The sequence below is a fragment of the Callithrix jacchus genome, chromosome 10, assembly GCF_049354715.1.
Source record: "Callithrix jacchus isolate 240 chromosome 10, calJac240_pri, whole genome shotgun sequence".
NCBI classification, from domain to species: domain Eukaryota; kingdom Metazoa; phylum Chordata; class Mammalia; order Primates; family Cebidae; genus Callithrix; species Callithrix jacchus.
Genome location: NC_133511.1, coordinates 3,971,148 through 3,993,094, shown reverse-complemented (window position 1 = coordinate 3,993,094; position 21,947 = coordinate 3,971,148). Strand labels below are relative to the sequence as shown.

The window sequence follows — 21,947 nt, the reverse complement described above, 5'->3', positions numbered from 1 at the left end:
AGCCTGCTGCTGCAGAGGGCCGAATACCCTGGCAGGACTCACAGAAACTCACTTGTCAACTGTCAGGACTGCGTGACCTCCAAAGAAGGATGGAATCCGGAGGTCCTGCCCTTTTCCAGGCACAGAACTGCATTTGTGCACAGGTATCCAGCATTCTGGGTCACCTGCAGCTGCATCATGTGACCCTGGTCAAAGCTTGCCATGGGCTTAGGGAGCATAAACCCCTGCCCGATGCAGCTGACCCAGGCTTTCGTAACCATAATGAATGATGCCAGCACTGGGAGATGATGGGTGGGAAAACCACTCAGGGTCTGACCCTGAGTTCATAGAGTGAGGGCTTCATAGATGGGAGGGAAGGAACAGAAAGCCCATCCCAGATTCCTTGTGCTCCACAGAAGGGTCTGTTTCCTGCTGTTTCTGGGTCACAAGTAGAAGATGAAAGCTGTCTGATAATCTTCTCCCTTCTTAGCATATCTATCAAAGGAAGCCTGGGCTGTTCTTTCAGTGTCTGCTCACAGCATTGAACTCACTTAATTAGCATGTATAAGGTTTGAGGAGGATTTTTTTCTTTCTTGTTCTTTACTGCACACACTTGTTCTGCATTGCCAATGAACTACTCCCTGCTACAGCCTTTCAGCAGGTTTATTCTTCTCTGAATAATAAGAAGAGGTGCCTCAAATTTGGTTGTCCTCTGTTGCGTGTTTGTTATGCTGACAGCTTTTATTATATTGCTATTTTGCTGAGAATAACAGCAGTGACTATTACTTTCTGGGACCACAGAGGGTAATATGCCAGAAAGCAGAGATGAATACATTAAGTAAGAGCCAGTTAATATTTACAGAGAGGATAAACTAATGCTGATCATGTGTCTTTTCAACCTTGAAAAAGAGAGCTAATATTCTGTGCTTAAAAAACATGAGAAAAAAAAGCTATTAAAAGATCATTGAAGGTGATGAAATGAAGGGTGCCCACAAAACACTTCTGATACCAAATTTGTGAGGTCAGGGTTTTTTTCCCACAGCAGTTAATTCTCCAGCACCAGCTGTGTTGTCCCATCCGATTCAGTTCTGACACTATCCGGAATCAGTGTCAGATGCCACAAGTTAAGGCGCAGTGCCACAGGACTGCCTCCATGTTCTACGTCAGTTGCAGTTTCCAAGCCTCTCCTACTTCTGTCAACCAGCTATAAATAGGGGTTCCCAAACCCCCTTCTTGGGTTGAAAAATTTGCTAGAAAAGCTCACAAAACTCAAGGAAATACTTTCCTTGCTATGACCAGTTTATTATAGAGGATGCAACTCAGGAACAGCCAAATGGAAGATGTGTGTAAAGAATGCCTTCTCTGGGCTTGCAACCTTCCACCTCGATGTGTTCACCAGCCTGGAAGGGTATTTATGGATGTCTCATTGTGTAGCCATGATTAATTAAATCATTGGTGATTGAACTCCATTTCCAGGCCCTCTCCCTCCAGAGGTCCACAGGTAGAGCCAAAAGTTACAACTCTCTAATCATGTCTTGTCTTTCTGGTGACCAGTCCCCATTCTGAAGCCATCTAGGGACCTTCCAACAGGTACTTCCAAGAGGCAATTAATTTATTCATTAGGATTAATTCTGGTATGGTTGGAAGGGGGCTTATTATGGATAACAAAAGATGCTACTCTTACCCTAACACCCAGAAATTCCAAGAATTTTAGGAGCCTTGAAATAAAGACCAAATATATATATATATTTCTTATTACCACAATATCACAGAAGGGAAGCCAGGTCTGTACTACTGAGCTGGAGTTTTAATCCTAGCAGTGAGTCCTTTTGGCATTCTTGAAAATAGGAGAGGAGGACTCAGGATGGTTTCCTTTCTGGACCATTCATCAAATCTAGTTGCTCCTCAAAATTTATGGAAGGAAATAGAAGGATAGCAGGTAGAAAAGAACAGAGAAAGAAGGGAAAGAGTCCAGAGGCTTGTCTCAGAACCCTCCCTAAGAACTAAAATAGTCCGCTGTTGACTTCAGGTTTAGAGTTAAAGTTACACTGATATGTTCTTTAAACAAAAGTGACCTATTATGTTATTAAAAGTTTCAAGTATACTTATGCTTTGTGCAGTAAATGTGATTTACACATATTGTATACAGAATGAAATGGAATTGCTTTCCTACCATCTGTTCCAAAGCCTCCTTGATGTTTACATTGTAATATTTTATTGCTTGAATAATGATACTTTGTTAGTGCTTTTCACCTTCCAAGCACCATACAAACATTAATTAATTTACACAGCACCCAAGAGATATGGAGCTGGTAAAATTATATAAGCCTTCTTACTTTACCCGTAAGAAAATTGAGCCCATGGACATAAGGGCCTTGTAAATCACTGTTAGAGAAATTTAGTCACAATATCATTCTTTTTTCCTTTCTCTTTAGTTCACCTCTCCCAATCCAGTAGAGATCTGAGGTGCATGAATAAGACCAGGAAAGCTATAATTGGTATCCCTGTGTTTTCAGAAATAATGTTTCTTATGATGATTCCTTCTGATGATTGTGACAGAACTCTATAATATGGTTGTGAGGCTTCTGCCACTGCTCCCTCTGAATGTCCATCATTTGCCTGTGACTTTAGCATCTGAAGTCACTGTGGAAAAGTGACTTTCTGCCGGAATCAGATACTGATGACCAAAACTGAAAGAAATAGTTCAGCTTCTCAAGGAGAGTCTTCTAACATCTTAGGGGGCTGCAAATAGAATAAATGCTCCCTATAAGATGTAAGCTGTGTCCTACTGTGTAATAGAATGATGTACCACTCTGGGAGTACTTCCAAGACCAAATAGGCGGAAGGATAAGTGAAGAGGTTTTTGCTCTCCTCTTCAATCCCAGGATTCCACTGGCTCCACCCATGCCACAGGTGAACCTGTGGTCTTAAGCTCATTCACACGTGGTTTAACCAGCCCAGATTTTTCTAATATTGGTTAGCAAATATCTCTCCTCAAAGTTACATGCTTTCCCTTACGATAAGCTTCATATTTTGTGATGTGATCCTTCTAAAAGATAGTTTCCAAAAAAAGCATATAGCAAATCATGGGTGCATTCATTTATTTTCTGTAATGACATTGCTGATTTTGTAAGCTATATAGATATAGATCATTTACTTTCTCAAGAAAGCACCGAATGAATTAAAGTAATTCAGAGTTGGTATTTGTTTCAAAAACTTTATATAGTTAATATATGGGCATATAACGAGAGCTACGTCTCCTAAAATATGCCAACAGATTACGCTTACTGGTTTTTCCAAGAAAACTTTCTAAAGCCAGATGCTCAGAAAGTAACCCATTTTTATTATTGAAGGTTTAGAAGCAGTCATGGCTAATTGTATGTAAAGGTTTTCTCAGAAAAGATTACTGGAGTTTGAATTTGCAAACCTAATCCAAAAACCAGCTTTCCTTTAACGTTTTTGTACACTATAATTTTCATTTCAGATGGTAGTCATAAAAAATCACATATGCTACCTTCAATTTCTCAGTGAAAGTATGAATTTCAAAATCTACTTTAATCAAAACATGTTCATTGTGTCCAATTGATTGTAGGTATGATTTCGTGGAAGTGGAAGACATATCTGAAACCAGTACCATTATTCGAGGACGATGGTGTGGGCACAAGGAAGTTCCTCCAAGGCTAAAATCAAGAACGAACCAAATTAAAATCACATTCAAGTCCGATGACTACTTTGTGGCTAAACCTGGATTCAAGATTTATTATTCTTTGGTGGTGAGTAGCTTAGCCACTTTATATTAAAAGCAGACACTGGTCTCATGAAGTATAAAGATCAGTTTTCTATGATCGAATTCACTGAGGGTGCGTGAACTTCATTAACTCCTTATGACGTGGTTTGTTCTACCTGATGGCCAAAATGTTAAAGTCCTTGTTAGTAAGAAATACCATTTTGGATCTATTAAGTCAGCCATTGGGCCATGCATTTTGAAGGACAGCTAGTAAATAGGAGAAGGTAAATGGTTTAGAGTAAAGCAGATACTACATTGCCTTCTGATTCAACTGAAGCAGGGTAAATGTGTAGTCAGATAGAAGGTAGGCGAGAATTAAACCTGTTTTCAGAATTAAAGCTAAAGAAAATAATTTCCTCTTTGGGTTTGAAAAATTGTCTGTAGATTCTATCACAGAAAAAAAAGTCCTGATACTTTTAATTTCAATTATGACCCAGATTTGGGAAGGGTCTGTGTTATAATCATAGAGCCTCGGGGCTCGCAAGGATCTGCAAAATCAAAAGGTCCAGCTCCGGACCCAGGAGTGGGAATCCTGTTTACTACGATCTTGCTCATTTGCAGCATTTTCTCTCCTTAAACACCTCAGTGGCCATTCTCAACTGTAAGTGGTTGTGACTTGGTAGAAAATATTCAACATTATATTGAGCCAAAATCTACATTGTAGTTAATTTTAGCTGTTGGGTCACAGGCAATCAATCTGCTTTGCTTATTCATACATTAATGAAATAATGGTCCGTTCCTGGTCTTTGTCAGGCACTCTGATAGATACAAAGGTAAGCAGGACAGACAGGGTACTTGAACCATCTGGAGCTTCTAGTCAGCTAGAGATGACAAAAAATTAAAAAGCTATAACAGATCAAGTGCGCTGGCTCATGCCTGTAATCCCTCCACTTTGGGTGGCTGAGGTGAGAAATCGCTTGAAGCCGGGAATCAGATACCAGCCTGGGCAACAGAGCAAGACCCTGTCTCTACAAAAAAAGTAAAAATTTGCCTGCTGTAGTGGCATGTGCTTATAGTCCCAGGTACTGGGGATGCTGAGGCAGGAGAATTGTTGAGCCCTGGAGTTTGAAGCTACAGTGAGCCATGACTACACCACGGCAATCTAGCCTGGATAATAAAGCAACACTCTGTCTCTAAAACCAACCAACCAACCAACCAACAAACAGTAACAACAGAGAAGGATGCATAATAAAACACAATGACTGAGTGCCGTAGGTCAGGTTCACGGAGACATTTGGATAATTATGTCTATACCTTAACAGAAATCTCGCTGAACCCTTCAGTTATTTGTAGTGTATTCCCTTTTGGGATCAGTTTTCACTCTCTTTAAGTTTGTCTCTGTCCCTTTTCCAAGTGTGAATGCCAGGATAGAACAAGTACTATAAATGGCATCGATGTATTGTTTTTAAATTTTTTTTCTCTTAAAAATTAAGTTTTGAGAAATGGAAAAATCTTGCTTTAAAAAATATATTATTGGCTTTTTTTTTTTTACATTATGGTGAATTATTAAACACTAAGTGAATTCTACATCAGAACATTGTAAATGAAAAAAATAACACGTGGTAACCCTAGTTCCAGTTTTAATTTGAAAATAATCCATCAAGCGTGATTTACTTTATTGCAAGCTCATGCAGTTCTGCTCAGCATTAAAACTGAAGTGTGAACCTTTGGTTTCTACATTCATTTGCTTTTTAATGTGTTCAGTGATGCGTCTGTTCTCGACTGTTCGTGGACGGAGCAGGCTTGGCATGTTGGAATGGTGATGGATAGGCTTAGAGAAGATCTTTTTCCTTTAAAATATCAAGCACTATTAGTGCTAATGTTTGGTTGTGAGTAAGTTGAATGGTCCATAATTAGAAACACCGTAACACCAACATAATACCTTTAAGACACACAACCACTTTTGTAGAAAGCAGTACGAGTACGGGTTTAAGGGAGAATGGATGCTTCTGTTTGAGGTGTTTTGGGTTATGATGCAGTCTCATAACTCATTTCTTAATCCGTTTTAAGTGGAATGCTGGGCTGCCTCTGCAATATGGATGTGAACCAGTTGGACATCACTCCCCCGGCTTATTTGCTTCCACCAATACATTCAATTGTGTGTTTTTTCTTGTTTGAAATGATATTATTACAACATTTTTCTGTATTTTTCTACTGGCCTGTTGGTCTATGTCCATTGAGAATAGCTCAGACTCTTTCTCCTCCTAATAGGCTTCTGGCCTTAAATATGGTCCACTAAAGCCAAAGCGTTTTGGCAGACAAATTTGAAGAGATAGAACGAGCTTAACCTCCAGTTATGTAGAGACTCTAGATTGTGTGGCTTTTTGACAAAACTCTTCTGTTTGCTTCTTGGCTCAGTAGGGATAGATTACATATAGCTTGACCACCATACTGGGAAGATCACTTTACTCATGTTTAAATTTTACTTGGAGAGGCTTTAAAGCAGGGTTTATAAACTTAAGAGACCAGGCTTGAAACTGGAAGTGGGCCTGGTATAAATTAATAGGGAGACAGTGGGATTAAAAATGGCAATCCCTCTTCAAGTGTGTTTAAATAATAAATTTTAGAATGCTAAACACATTTAGGAGCTAGAGTTAGCTGTTCTGTAACCCCTACTTTAAGGAATAGTAGGTGCAAGAGAAATATGGGCCTTAAGAATAGTTCGTGGCTGGGTGTGGTGGTTAAGACCTATAATTCCAGCATTTTGGGAGTCCGAGGGAGGAGGACTCCTTGAGCCCAGGAGTTTAGTCCATCCTGGGAAACAGAGTGGGACCCTGTCTCTATAACCAGTAAAAGAAAAAAAAGCCAGGCATGGTGGCACACACCTGTAATCTCACCTACTTCAGAGGCTGAAGCTGGAGGATCGTGTGAGCCCATAAGGTCAAAGATACAGCGAGCTGTGATCCCACCACTGCATTTCAGCCCAGCCTACATGGGAATGAGACCCTGGGGGGGGGGGGAACAAACCAGCACATGAAGAGTCAAAGTGCTCTTGAAAAATGGTGAGGAGCAGCTGTCAGGACAGGTCGTAAGTCAATAACACCTCCCCTCTCATCTCTACCTCTCTACCTCCAGCTCCCATGGAACAGGACAGGTCATAAGTCCAAACCACCTCCCCATTCATCTCTACCTCTCTACCTCCAACTCCCATGGAACAGGACAGGTCATAAGTCCAAACCACCTCCCCATTCATCTCTACCTCTCTACCTCCAACTCCCATGGAACAGGACAGGTCATAAGTCCAAACCACCTCCCCATTCATCTCTACCTCTCTACCTCCAACTCCCACGGAACAGGACAGGTCATAAGTCCAAACCACCTCCCCATTCATCTCTACCTCTCTACCTCCAACTCCCATGGAACGTCTCTGCTCTTCTGCCTCGGTAACTCTCCAGGTGTACCTGGACTTTTTCTGAAGCTGTAAGAAGTAAGTATCTAGGACTGCAAGAGCCTATTTCACTGGAATCACACCCACATGGTTCATGCTCATAATGTTTTTGGAAAAGTGCAATGTATATTTTTAGTCAGGTTTTTACTCTATCAAGCTGTGGAGACTAATGGAGAACATCAAGATAACTTGTTTTTGGTTGGGAATGATGCTTATATTTCAGTTTTGTTTCATGTGTGGAATTCAATCTTCTATCTTCTTTCAGTGCCTATCACAGTGCCCTCCCAGGGCATGGCAGCATAGTCATAAGGGACCATCGCCTTTCCGTAAAGCAGACCTTAGCCTGAAGGCAGGATTCACCAGTAAGGAATGGTGCAATGTTGAACAGGTTTCTTATCCTTTGGTTTTACATCTTTTAAATCGGGATAATAACTGGATTTGGTATAAAAATTTTAAATGATAATACTTAGCACAATACCTAGGGTGTATTAAGTGGCTCAATAAATGACAATGATTCTACCTTTTACCATCACAAATTTTGCATGTATCAGTCTCCTCTGATATATGCATGATCTTCTCTTTGTATCTGATACACGGTGATCTTCTTTTTGAGGTTAGGATGTGTATCTCATTCCTAAGCATAATTCAATACGGTGCCTTATACATGGCTAGACTGCGTGTTTGTTGAAATGACCCTTTCTTGAGAAACTATGATTCATAAAAGTTGACTGATTTCATTTTCTTGCTCTCCTGCTCAGCCTTCTTTTCTGATTCTACCCTATTAAAAATAACAGATATCTTCAGAAAGCGTAATTAAGCAGAACGCATAACGTTGTCAAATACTTAGTAGCAAGATACAATTATCTAAATAAATTAGGATTTCCTGCCACAAATCTAATTTGTTGGAGAACAAATGAACGGTTTGATGATAAGGAATCTTTCCGAGAAGACCACTGAGTAGATTGTTAGAAAGGAACCTTGTAAAGGTTCCATGACAAGGCCCCCAACAGATGGTTTACAGATAAGTGAACAAAGAAGGTAGGAATGTCAGCTCTGCTGCATACTAATGGCTTAGTTTCCTCGTCTGTAAAATGGCGATGATCCTGCAAGACATTAGGCTGTTTGGAGGACGAAATTAGGTAACTTTTATAAACCACTTTGGCTGGAACTTGTTAATCACTCAACTGTCTGTGGCTGTGATGATTATCATGATCACTGCTCTTATCATTAACACATTAGGTAACAGTCCTGTATGAATAGCCCACTGGCATGTGCACACACGTATATGTGTGTGTGTGTTTAATGTAAGATACATTTTGTAACATTCAAAAATGGAAAGTCAAGTCATTTGAAAGCTTGGAAAGCTATTCAAAACCTTTCTTGTCTTATTAATAAAATCTAGTTTATTTTGTACATTGAAATTTGCTAATACCCATTATAACACTTTCTAAAATAAAACCCTATTTTGTCATACCAGTTGCTTAGCTGTGTATATCTCTGTAGTTAATTAACTTCAGATGATGCAGTTATTTCCATTGAGAAGAAAACTCAAGTGAAGAATGGTTTTACATTAAAATGATTATTTAAAATAGAAAAAAGAAAAGGAAGAAAATGGAGAAGAAGAGAGGAGAAGAACAGCCCATGAGTTGAAAAATATAAGATTCTCAATTATAATAACTTTCGCAGGCTCCAGTTTTGCTCACCTAAAATTTGCCAGTTGGCGAAACAAAAACAGTATTATCAACAACAAAATAAAGGTGAGCAATTCATCCTCATCCTCCTAAGCTGAATTGTTAAAGCTAGAGCGTAAAGGAACTCATTTGCTTTACACAGTTTGGAAGTTTCACCTCTATTTGCATATCTGGATACAATCATTGACCATTCTGAACACCCCTGGTATTGTGGGCACTTCAGCCAGGACTATATGTATAGCCAAGGACTGTCAGAATGATGGCGGTAAGCCCTACAGCAGATTCGGTTTACCTCAGTTTCTTTCCCCCAAATAGATTCCACTGGAGATTTCAGAGCTGCAATATAGTTTCATAAATGCCTGCTGTAAGCCAGACAAGGCATGTCTAGCACCCTGGAGATACAGCCGTGAGGAAGTCAGGCAGAAACCTCTGCCCTCAGGAACACAGTAGTAGGAGGAAACAGATAATAAACATGTAAGCAGGGAGGTACATGCATACATGTAAACATAATAAACATGAAAGCAGGGAGGTACATGCATGCATATACACATATAATAAACATGTAAGCAGGGAGGTACATGCATACATATACACAGATAAACATGTAAACAGGGATGTACATGCATACATGTAAACATAAACATTTGAACCTCAATAAAGGCAGATAAAAGAAAATAATGTGGGCCGGGTGCGGTGGCTCATGCCTGTAATCCCAGCACTTTGGGAGGCCGAGGAGGGTGGATCACGAGGTCAAGAGATCGAGACCATCCTGGTCAACAAGGTGAAACCCCGTCTCTACTAAAAATACAAAAAATTAGCTGGGCACGGTGGTGCGTGCCTGTAATCCCAGCTACTCAGGAGGCTGAGGCAGGAGAATTGCCTGAACCCAGGAGGTGGAGGTTGCGGTGAGCCGAGATCGCGCCATTGCACTCCAGCCCGGGTAACGAGAGCGAAACTTTGTCTCAAAAAAAAAGAGAAAATAATGTGTTGAAGACTTACTAGTATGGAGCCCATTCCGGCTAGGGAATCAAGGATGATCTGTGCATGTGAAATTTGAATTGAGACCTGAAATATTAGGAGGTAAAGATGCAAAGCTACGGAAGAAGAATGCACTGAGCAAAAGTAGGGCAAATGCTAAGAACCCAAAACAGCGAAGAGAAGGCACCTTTCCCTTGGTGCTGATGATTGTCTTGGTACCTTGGCATCCAGGCTGCTGAAAGGAAGCAAAGACAAGAGAGGGAAGCAGCCCACTAGGTCACTGCTCTCTCAGTGAAAGGCGAGGAAGATTTCTTATCTTCATCTCAGACCATCCTTTTGTGGATATCTCTCAAGTCTTTCAGCACTGAGATGGGATAAGGGAGCTAAAACAGGAGGGTTAGCTGAGGTGAGACGCTACAAAAGTATCAAGACACTAAACAAAGATAATCCAAAGGGTCACATACTATTATTAATCTTTTTATTATTATTATATGGTATATTCATCATTATTATTATCATAGGACTGTCCCACCAAATTATAATTTCTGTAGGGGCAGGAACCTTGTCTGTTTTGTTTATCATAGTGCATGCACATAAAAGGTGCTTGATAAAAACTCTGTTCAAAAAGGCACTGGAAACACATGCATGACTAGAAAGAGCCAAACAATATTATAATGCGATTTCACTCCACCTCACTTTCTGTGTCCTCCCATTCCTTCTGACCTACCTACTCCTCGTCTGCTCCCCGACCTCTGAAGAGCCCAATTTTCCTTTATTCCCTTCACCCATTACCATTTGCTTATAGACCCAGCCATATCCTTTGTCAAACTTTCCTGTGCTTCAGGGTCATATTAAATTATATTCTTTACTATCTCATGAGCTCAAGTAAAGTTCTCATATGTACTGTATTTGGGTTTTAGGAAAACAACCTGATTAATGTAACGTTTCCAAAGAGGACAGTAGTTCATCAAAATGTGATTGGTGAAAATTTAGAATATTTGTGAAATATTAAATAAGAACACGTATCTAACCCTGCCTATAAAATCCTGCAACAGCGAGAATCTGTTCTGTTTTCCTTACTTTGAGACAGAGTTTCCCTCTGTCGCCCAGGCTGGAGTTCAGTGGTGCGATCTCAGCTCACTGCAACTTCCACCTTTCAGTTTCAAGTGAGTTTCCTCCTCAGCCTACCAAGTAGCTGAGACCACAGGCGTGCGCCACGAGTAGCTGGGACTGCAGACGAGCATCACTATGCCTGGCTGATTTTTATATTTTTAGTAGAGACTGGCTTTCATCATATGGATCAGGTTGGTCTTGAACTCCTGACCTCGTGATCTGCCCATCTGTGCCTCCCAAAATTCTGGGATTACAGGGGTGAGCCACCATGTCCAGTCGAGAATCTGTTCTTTTTTTTTTTTTTGAGATGGAGTTTCGCTCTCGTTACCCAGGCTGGAGTGCAATGGCGCCATCTCGGCTCACCGCAACCTCCACCTCCTGGGTTCAGGCAATTCTCCTGCCTCAGCCTCCTGAGTAGCTGGGATTACAGGCACGTGCCACCGTGCCCAGCTAATTTTTTGTATTTTTAGTAGAGACGGGGTTTCACCATGTTGACCAGGTTGGTCTCGATCTCTCAGCCTCGTGATCCGCCCGCCTCGGCCTCCCAAAGTGCTGGGATTACAGGCTTGAGCCACCGTGCCCGGCCAAGAATCTGTTCTTAAAGAATGTGTGCTTCAACCAGCATCCATGGAAGTGCCTTCATTTTCTCTGGTGCCTTCATGGCTTTCCAGCCCATGAACAGCATTCACTCAGGGGTTCTAGCACATACATTTGTCCCTCTTGCTCTGCTATCCTCTCATCTGACCTTGACCATGCCCCCGGCCTGCTCTCTGTCCACACAGACAGATCCTAAATACTGGGCATAATGAGAGAACTTTAATAGAGATGGGACAAGGAAGAATAAAGTTTAATACAGAAGCAAAGGAAAATTTGACAAAGGATATGGCTGGCTCTATAAGCAAATGGTAATGGGTGAGGGGAATAGGGAAAATTGGGCTCTTCGGGGGTCGGGGAGCAGCAGAGGAGCAGGCAGGTCAGAAGGAATGGGAGGACACAAAGTGAGGTGAAATGAAGTCCCATTATAATATTGTTTGGCTCTTTCTAGTTATGCATGTGTTTTAATGCACTATTAAACAGAATTTTTACTGAACACCTTTATGTGCCATGCACTATGATAAACAAAACAGATAAGGTTCCTGCCCTTATAGAAATTATAATTTGGTGGGACGGTCCTGATAATAATAGTAATGATAAATAAATTACTATAAAATTATAATAAGATTAATAATAGTATCTAACCTTATTACTTTGAGGATTTCACTTATGAGGCATTTATGAGAAATATTTAATGCAACGACTGACATGTCCTAATGCATCTCCACAAAGCATGGATTAGGAAAAACATAGAATTTAAACCTGCATCTTAGAGGTCTAATGCTTATGCTAATCCTGTTTAACAAGTGACTCAATAAACACAGGTTAGGTAACTTTACAAATGAGTCAGTGAAAACACGGAGATTAGGAGCATGCCTGTGGTCATGGAGCTTATACGTATGTGCGGCTACTCCTGAGATAGGAAAGCTGTGGACCTACTCCACAGAGAAATAAATATATCCAAAATTGTGCATAAAGTTACAGGGAGGCCCCTGAATCTCGTCCTTGGTGTCGTCTATCCGCAGACGCAGTTCAGCACCCCACACTTGCTGCCTCTGTGTGTTATCTGACTTTGAGAATGTCGCCTTGCATGTTGACTAGTCCCGACACAAGCAGTGTTTGAAATAATGCTTTACTGCTGCGAATTTTCTCGTAAACCCTGGTTGCTGATCATATGAGCAGATGACTCCCCCACGTGCTGAGTAAACACATTTCCAGCTCTGAGAGGGATGCTGTGGAATGACACTTGGAAAGTTCACTATCCTGTTTATCTGGTATCTAATTATATGGGCATGCAGCAAGTAAACTTTTATCCTTGGAAACCAGAAGAATGTAGTGATTTTTAAATGAATGTGCCTCTTTGTATGCATTTAACCTTATCTGTATAGGTGTGGTCTTTAATGTACTAATGTTTTGATAGATGAAAAAATAAGGAAAATGGAGTAGGGAGAATCTATTGAAGCTGTTTTAGAAAATGGCTCATATATTTAAGATACATCAAAAAGAAAGCCGTGTTACTTAAAGGGTGATGAAGTGAAGCCTCCGTATTTAAAAAATGTCTCCACCTATTGTTCACTTATAAATTCAGCAAATATGTCTGAAGAGTTACGGTGGATAATGAGAAAATGATAGTCCTGAGGGAGAGAAAGGTGTACAGTTATAAGGCAGTGTGAATTGCAGTGATAAAATGTGCATGGAGCATTTGGGGCACACAAGAAAAGGGGGCTTTTAACATCACAAGGAGAGAATTGCTGGAATGTGTCAGGGAAGCTCAGGAGCAACAGCATCCCAGAAGGAGGGTGTTTCCTGCCTAAAGGCCTGGAAAAGCAAAGCCTGTTTCAGGATATTCAGAATATCCTGATGCATTAATTCAGAGCTATGCGGGTTAAGAATGCTGATCACTCACTAGCCTTTCTTTATTTTAGCCAGTAAGCAAAAGATACAGGAAGCCAAAAGGACTCAAAAGTAGCAACTTTATTAATTTGAGTCAGAAAAATACTAAAGCTCAAGTCCTTCTAGTCAATCTGGAATGGAGAACTTGGGTGGAATGACAAGCAAAGGATAAATGTGCAACAACTGTGATGCAAATTCAGACTCAGCGATGCTTGGGAGGGCTCAAGGCTGATAAACAGACATGGGTGCACTTACGCAGGCTTCCTACCGCATGGAAGATCACAGGCCTGGTTACAAATGGTCATAAATAGTCACAAACAGATGGGATAGCCGGCCAGGAGGTAGGTGCTTAGCAGGTGGCCTCAGGAAGAGGAAGGGAGCTGAAATCTTTCCCAGTGATGGGTCCTAGAAGCAGCAACCGAAGAGAGAAGTGGCGTGGGAAAGGAAGGAGGATGGAAGAAATCGTAACCAGCCAGCAGGTTCACCTTTCCCACTGCTTAGAGACATTTATCAAGACAGGGGAATTCTGTAGAGAAAGAGCTTAATTCACACAGCGCCAGCTGTATGGAAGACTAGAGTTTTTCTATGACTCAAATCAGTCTCTCCAAAAACTCAAGGATTGGAGTTTTTCAGGATAATTTGGTGGGTGGAGGGAGTTGGAAAGCGGGGAGTGCTGATTGGTCAGGATGGAGATGAAATTATAGGGGTTGAAGCTGTCCTCTTGTGCTCCATCAGTTCCTGGGCCGGGGCCAAAAGTCCAGATGAACTACTTTATTGACCTGAGTGGTACGAGCTGATCCATCGAGTGCGGGTGCAAAATAGCTCAACCGCTGATCTCAGGTTTTGCAATACTGATGTTATCCCAAGGATTTGGGAGGTTGAGAATCTTGTAGCTCCAGCTGCGTAACTCCTAAACCATAATTTCTAATCTTGTGGCTTATTTCTTAGTCCTGTAAAAACAGTTCAGTCCCCAGTCAGGAAGGGGGTTTGTTTTGAGGAAGAGCTGTTACTGTCTTTGTTTCTAAGTTAAACTAAAAACTAAGTTCCTCCCAAGGTTAGTTTGGTCTACAACCAGGAGTAAGGGCAGCTGAGAGGTTAAAAGACAGAGTTGTTTAGATGAGATCTCTTTCATCGTCGTCATTTTCTGAGTTATAATCTTTGCAAAGGCGCTTTCCAGGTGAGGAAAGGAAAAAATACTGGTTGATGTCTCCATATCTGTGGGCTGGGGCAGTAATTTGAAAAGAAGAGTTTCCCCTACAAAAGAGCAAGAGGCTGTGTGCCCATAAAGTGCAGGAGCCCACAGTGAGTTTCATGTTTCAAGTTCTTCAATCAGTAATCTTTCGTAACAGCTCTTGGGAAATCTATTCTGCTCTTCTACTTACTCGGGCTCTAAGGAGATCTAGCTGACCTGCTCTATTTGCTGTAAGAGTCAGCCATTCTGACTAGGAAGTTAAAGATCCATGATCTTTAGAGACTTCAGTCTCCTTTCCTAGGCGAATGAAGGGATTAGAAATCAGTCAAAGAGACGGGACTCATCCAGCCTTGAAAACAACTGTCCTAAATGTTCCCTTTATCGGTGGAAATGTGACAGCTTAAGGCTCAAGATTGTTTCTTTCACCTGGGAGAAAATTGAGCTACAGATTCAAAGTGAATCTTTTCTTATTTTGCAATTGAAAATTGGAGCCAGACAGACAAAACCTCAAAAAGAAAGATTGAAAAGTCATGGCGCCACCTCTGCAAAAGAGAGATACAAGAATACATAATCAAGTAATCATGGCTCCTTGGCTGGGCCCTACTAATCACTTCCTGATTGGTCTCCCTCCCTCCTGTCTCCCCGTCGCCAATCTGTCCTGCACCTGGTTACCTGCTAAAGTAGAGCTGTCATCACATTTTCCATCTGAAAAATTGTGCCTCCCAGTTTTCTATGGAAAAATGCTCAGATAGTTCCCTTTTCTACTGAGAGCCTTCCGTGTTCTGACCCCCAGCCTAACATTCTAGTTGCAATTCTCCCTTTTCCTCACACATATTCTTTGGTCCAGACAAACAGAACTATTCCCTGATATCCCAGACACCTCAGGATTCCTCACCTCTCCTCCCTGGCAATTGCATTTCTCATATGTATTTCCTTAAGAATCCAAGCCCTCCTCCGCCTGTCAAAGTCATATTCATACCAAAAATATCACTAGTCCTTGGCCAGGCACAGTAGCTCACACCTGTACTCCCAGCACTTTGGGCGGGTGATGCAGGAGGATTACTTGAGGCCGGGGGTTCAAGACCAACTGGTCAACATAGTGAGACCATATCTCTCAATCTCTTCAAAAAACATAAAAATATGTAGGCATGGTGGTACACACCTGTGGTCCCAGCTATTTGGGCAGCTGAGGTAGGAGGATCGCTTGAGCCCAAGTTTAACATTACAGTGATCTATGATTTCACCACTGGACTCCAGCCTTGGTGATAAGGTGAGAACTTGTCTCAAAAAATATGTTTGTATTAATATATAATTATTATTACTTAATATATTTAACTCGTTTTTAGCTCCTCAACCACCTAAACTCCCTCTCCATCAAGTACCCAGTTTACTGATTTTTAAAATCAATATTATGGCTATTCAGGGAATAATGTACACATATACAACATATACTTGAGTTATGTAGAAATGTAAACAAAGAAACACCTATAGGTCCCATCACTTAAACACAACTACTATGAACATTTTGATACATTTCTTTTTTTTTAACTTTTAAGTGCAGGTGCACATGTGCAGATTTGTTGTGTAGGTAAAACTGTGTCATAGGGGCTTGTCATACAGATTATTTCATCACCCAGGTATTAAGCGTAGTACCCATTAGTTATTTTTCCTTATCTTCTCCCTTCTCCACCACTCCACCCTCTGAAAGGCCCCAGTGTGTGTTGTTTCTCTCTATGTGTCTATGTATTCTTATCATTTAGCTCCAACTTATAACATACTGTATTTTTTTTTTCTGGTCCTGCATTAGTTTGCTGAGGATAATGGCCTCCAAGTTCATCTATGTCCCTCTAAAGGATGTTGTCTCATTCTTTTTTATGGCTGCATAATATTCCATGGTATATATGTACCACTTTTTTTAATCCAATCTAACATTGATGACCATATGTGTTGATTCCATGTCTTTGCTCTTGTAAATACTGCTTCAGTGAACATATGCATGCATATATTTTTATAATAGAATTTCTATTCCTTTGGGTATATACCAGTGATGGGATGGCTGGGTGGGATGGTATTAATATTTCTGTCTTTAGGTTACTGAGGAGTCACCACACTGCCTTCTGCAGTGGCTGAACCGATTTACACTTCTGCCAACAGTGTATAAGCATTTCTTTTCTCCACCACCTTGCAAGCATCTGTTATTTGAGTTTTTACTAATAACCCTTCTGTCTGGTATAAGATGGTATCTTATTGTGGTTTTGATTTGCATTTCTCTAATGATTAGATTTTTCATATGATTGTTGGCCACATGTATGTCTTCTTGAAAAGTGTGTGTTCACGTCCTTTGCCTGCTTTTGTATGGTATTGTTTTTTTCTTGTAAATTTGTCTAAGTTCCTTACAGATTCTGGATAACAGACCTTTGTCAGATGCATAGTTTGAAAAAATTGTCTCCCATTCTGTGGGCTGTCTGTTGATAGTTTATTTTGCTGTGCAGAAGCCCTTTCGTTTAATTAGATCCCATTTGCCAATTTTTGTTTTTGTTGCAATTGTTTTTGGCATATTTGTTATGAAATCTTTGTCTATGCCCATGTTCTGAATGGTATTGCCTAAGTTGTCTTCCAGGATTTTTGTAGATTTAAGTTTTACAATTAAGTCGTTAATCCATTTTGAGTTAATTTTTGTATATGGTATAAGGAAGAGGTCCAGTTTTAATCTTCTTCATAGAGCTAGCCTGTTCTCCCAGCAACCATTTATTGCAAAAAAAAAAAAGAGTTCTTTCCCCATTGCTTATTTTTGTCAGGTTGTCAAAGTTCAAATAGTTATAGGTGAGTGGTCTTAATTTTGCATTCTCTATTCTGTTCCACTGGTCTATGTGTCTGTTTTTGTGCCAGTGCCATGCTGTTTTGGTTATTGTAGCCCTGTAAGTATAGTTGAAGTCAGATAGTGTGATGCCTGCAGCTTTGTTAATTTTGCTTAGGATTGTCTTGGCTATTCAGTCTCTTTTTTGGTCCCATTCAAATTTTAAAAGTTTTTTTCTTTTTTTTTTTTCTGATTCTGTGAAGAATGTCAGTGGTAGTGTAATGGGAATAGCATTATTTGAGCAATATGGCCATTTTCATGGTATTGATTCTTTCCATCCATAAGCATGGAGCGTTTTTCCAGTTGTTTGCGTCACCTCTGATTTCTCTGAGCAGTGTTTGTAGTTCTCCTTGTAGGCATCTTTTACCTCCTCACTTAGCTGTATTGCTAAGTATGTTTTATTCTTTTGGTGGCAATTGCGAATGGGAGTTTTTCTCTGATTTGACTCTCAGCTTGCCTGTTGTTGGTGTATAGGAATGCTAGCGATTTTTGCACATTGATTTTGTGTCCTGAGACTTTCTTGAAGATGTTTATCAGTGTAAAAAGCTTTTGGACTGAGATGATGGTCTTTTCTCGATATAGGATCATGTTATCTGCAAACAGGAATAATTTGACTCTCTGTCTTCCTATTTTGGTGCCATTTATTTCTTTCTCTTGCCTGATTGTTCTGGCCAGCACTTCAATACTCTATTGAGTAGGAGTGGTGAGAGAGGGCATCCTTGTCTTGTGCTGCTTTTCAAAGTACATTTTTTCCAGTCTTTTTAATCCATACAAACCTACATACATGCCTTACTATCTCTACTAAAGCCAAAGCTCCTTGAAGGAAGGGAATGGCTCACACCTGCAGCATCTATTACTGTGCGCTGTGCTTAACAGGCCCCAGAATATAACTGAGCCGAACCAACAAGCACTCATCGAGTATCTAAGATATGTTTGCTATTTTGGAGTAAAATCAAAAAAAGCAATCTCTAATGACAAACTAAGTGCCAGTATATAAAGAGACCATCATCTATATTTGTAGGAATCGGAAAGACTTGTTCTCCCCCACTCTCATGTTGCAATCGTAACAGCATACCAAGGGCCCTTCCTTGCTCTGTTCCAGGGCTCACTGGGTATTGGAGGAATGGAGATAGAGATTGGGTTAAGAGTGATGATCAAGGTTGGAGGGGCATCGTAAGGGTCAAATGTCAGGGAAACTGTGGAACAGAAATGAAGCAGACAGCCAGGTATTCTGATCTGAAGTCAGTCTCTGCCACATTTTAACCTCTTAAGAGGTATATAGTTGCACCCAGTTTGACCTTACATTACATCAGACTGTGTGATTGTGACACCATAGCAGGCAAGATTTGGGTCCTCTGTTGATGGGACTGCTGAGCTTGCCTTCCTCATGGACAGCAGCCTTAAAAGACTCGGGGCTTCTTAATAATTGCCATACGTCTCTGAAATCCCAATAGTCTCATTCTAGCAGATCTTCACTGAGAGTTCAAGAACTTTCCATATTTTTAAGACCCTCCAAAGCTATTTATTTGACTTTTTTGAGGTTTTATAAAAAGTCTAGAGGATATATGAATCGGAAACACTCAAGTTCAAATCTTTGTGTTATCTATGAGATCTGGGTATGCCAATTAAACTGTCACACCTGCTGCTTTATCAGCTGTAAAACGGGAAGGATTCATCTGCATTATAAAGCTGCTTAAAGATTATCTTTAAAATATATGGGTTTGGTACACAAAGAGGGCTGTTATTATTACTATTACCATTAAATGTCTTTGGAGGGTGTCTCAGTCCCTTTTCTATTGCTATAAATGGGTACTTGAGACTGGGTAATTTTTAGAGAGGACATTTATTCCTTACAGTTTTGGTAGCGAGGAAACTCCAAGGTCTAAGGGCTGTATATGGTGAGGACCTTCTTGCTGATATGAATTCTCTGCAGAGTCCTAAGATAGCATAAAACGTTATATGGTAAGGGAGTTCACAAGAAAGAGCCAACCTGAATTTTTATAACAGACACACTCCTATGATAACTAACCTACCCCATGCTCACTCATTAATCTATTAACCAATAAATGAATTAATCACTTCTTAAAGGCCCCACCTCTCAATATTGTTACACTGGGCATTACGTTCCAGCGTGAGTTTGGGAGAGGACAAACATTCAAAACATAGCAGAAAGTTAGAATCAAAATAAATATCTTTCTCAGTCAGTGTAGGCTGTTATCACAAAGTACCTTAGACTTCATGGCTTGTAAGCACAGAAATGTATATCTCACAATACTGGAGGCTGAGAGTCTGAGATCAAGGTGCCAGCATGATAGGGTTTTGGTGAGAGCTCTCTTGTGGGTTGTAGGTTTCCAAATTCTTCTTATATCTCCACGTGACGTATGATGGGAAGAGGATGAAAGCTCTCTGGGGTCTCTCTCATACGGGTGCTAATCCCATTCCCACATCCCTAAGACCCTATCTCCACATGCTATCACATGAGGCATTTGAATTGTAAAGTATGAATTTTGCGGAGGACACAGAAGTCCTTTAAGAGGCCTTGGAACCAGAAAACCACTAGAGAATCCCGTAGAGTAAGAGAATACCTAGTGCAGCGAGATTCCACTTCCCAGTAGGATACCCACAACCCTGGCAGTGTTGGCAGGACAAGAAGCCTAAAACTGTAACTAGCTGTACTCAGCATTGCCACATGAGATGTACCTTCCTTGGTTAGTCCCTTTTGAATTGTTCATAAAAATAGCTGAAATATGCCTTTCAATTAAAATTCCGACCTTAATAGTAAAGTTGAACTTTAAGTTTCTTGATGTTACTACTACAGAAAGGCACTCATTTCTCATATAATTCTACAAACACTGTGCAAATGGCCGTAATGTATCCCTTTGCCTCAAACACAAGCCGGGTTTCTGAAATGCATAGCATCTCAAGGCCTGACGTACTCCACGTGATTTTCTCATACTTTATTTTTTCCTGAAATGCTAAAAACAGATTTTTTAGAGAAAAATCCAGTAAAATCCCTAGTATTTTCATCTCTATAATATCTCTGTAACAGATTAAAAAATATGAATAATTAATAAAAAAAATTATTTGATTTAGCCATAGGAGATAATAACCTAGATAGTGAAGTGGGTTTTAATTAGTTAATAAATATATATAATTATGCATACAAAGTCTTTTTTGTTGTTGTTGTTAATCAGTGAGAGCTTGTTATGTTGCTCAGGTTGGCCTTGAACTCATAGCCTTGCCTCCTCAAGTACCAGGACAACTGGCCGGAGCCACTGCAGCTCCCAAAAAAAGTCTTGACTAAGAAAGTATTTATAAGGAAAATCACTGTTATTAAGGCAGAGCTCTAATCTAAGACTGCAGGCCAGTACCTAATTTTGATTTAATGTTACAATTAGTTAGAATAAACAATTGCAAATAATTCCATTTTCTTCTGAACCTTAAGTAAGAGCATCCCTTCTGTAACAAAAAAAATGTATATGTGCTATTTTCCCAATGTAAAAATAGAGTGGTTATTTCTTAGCCAGCTATAGGCAAAATGGCAAAGCAGATATTATGTTTTCTGGCCTCAGTTCCCTCCTGGAATTATCTACAAACCTTGCTCACCCCATCTCTGTATTCCATTCTCACCAAATCCCCAAAGGTTATTTCCTCACAAATCACAACAACTAGCAAATCTTTTTTGTAGCCCAGGTTGTAATCTAATTTTCTGATGAATTGCATCACCCATTCTTTCTACAAACATATTTGTGGCTCTCAATCTCCATGGCAGGTCCTAAGTGAAGACCTAGGGATATAAATAAGATGGGAAACCTCTCTGCCAGACAGTTGGGTGAGTCAGACATGGTAAGATCGGTGATAGCTGAAATACAGCTGAGGGTTTGCAGGACAGGAGAATAAATTGTGTCCAAGGGAAGGAGAAGGCAGTCTGGAAATGATTCACAGAGGAAGAAAGCTGACTCTAAGAAGGAGCAGGGAATCATTTAACCCAAGTAGAGGGAACAAAATGAGTTACTGACTCGTCTTTAAAGCCTTATCCTTCCCAAATTATTTGCATTTAAAAGTAATAAAACCTAAAGCTAAAGGGAAGAAAGAAAGTTGGCTAAAGACTTCAGGCTTTAACGAGAGTATAATTTAGACAGCAGAAAGAAAGCATCACAATTCTAGGAAAAGAAAATATTGGAATTTTCTTTTAGATGTAGATGTCCAGAACTGACGCCTGACTCACTGAATCAGAATCTTATGGGAAAAGCATCTGCAAAGCTCCATTTAGAAAGCTCCTGAGCTGATTCTGATGCGCTGCCTTGCTAAGAATTATTCCTCTTGATATGAAGCAGAGCCCCAGAATTCATCCCCTTCTCTGGTAGTACCACCCCCAAGTCCATGGTTGTACTCAGTTCACCACTCTGACGTTACCTGTTTTACATGTGTTTTTTCACTGGACTGGGAATTCTTCAAAGACGATGCATCACTTA

The 21,947-nt window shown here is 40.4% G+C and overlaps 1 protein-coding gene across 3 annotated transcripts in view; it reads left to right on the top strand.

Annotated features, from left to right (window-relative positions):
- PDGFD (platelet derived growth factor D) overlaps positions 1 to 21,947 on the top strand; it is a 244,740-nt gene that overhangs the window by 150,458 nt on the left and 72,335 nt on the right. For all 3 annotated transcript variants that reach the window (XR_013522796.1, XM_002754357.7, XM_002754356.7), the window contains exon 3: positions 3,572 to 3,752. Coding sequence is in view for 2 of the 3 variants with exons in the window: in XM_002754357.7 (XP_002754403.4) it covers positions 3,572 to 3,752 (181 nt within the window). In the remaining variant the exon portion in view is untranslated. The remainder of the gene's footprint in view (positions 1 to 3,571; positions 3,753 to 21,947) is intronic.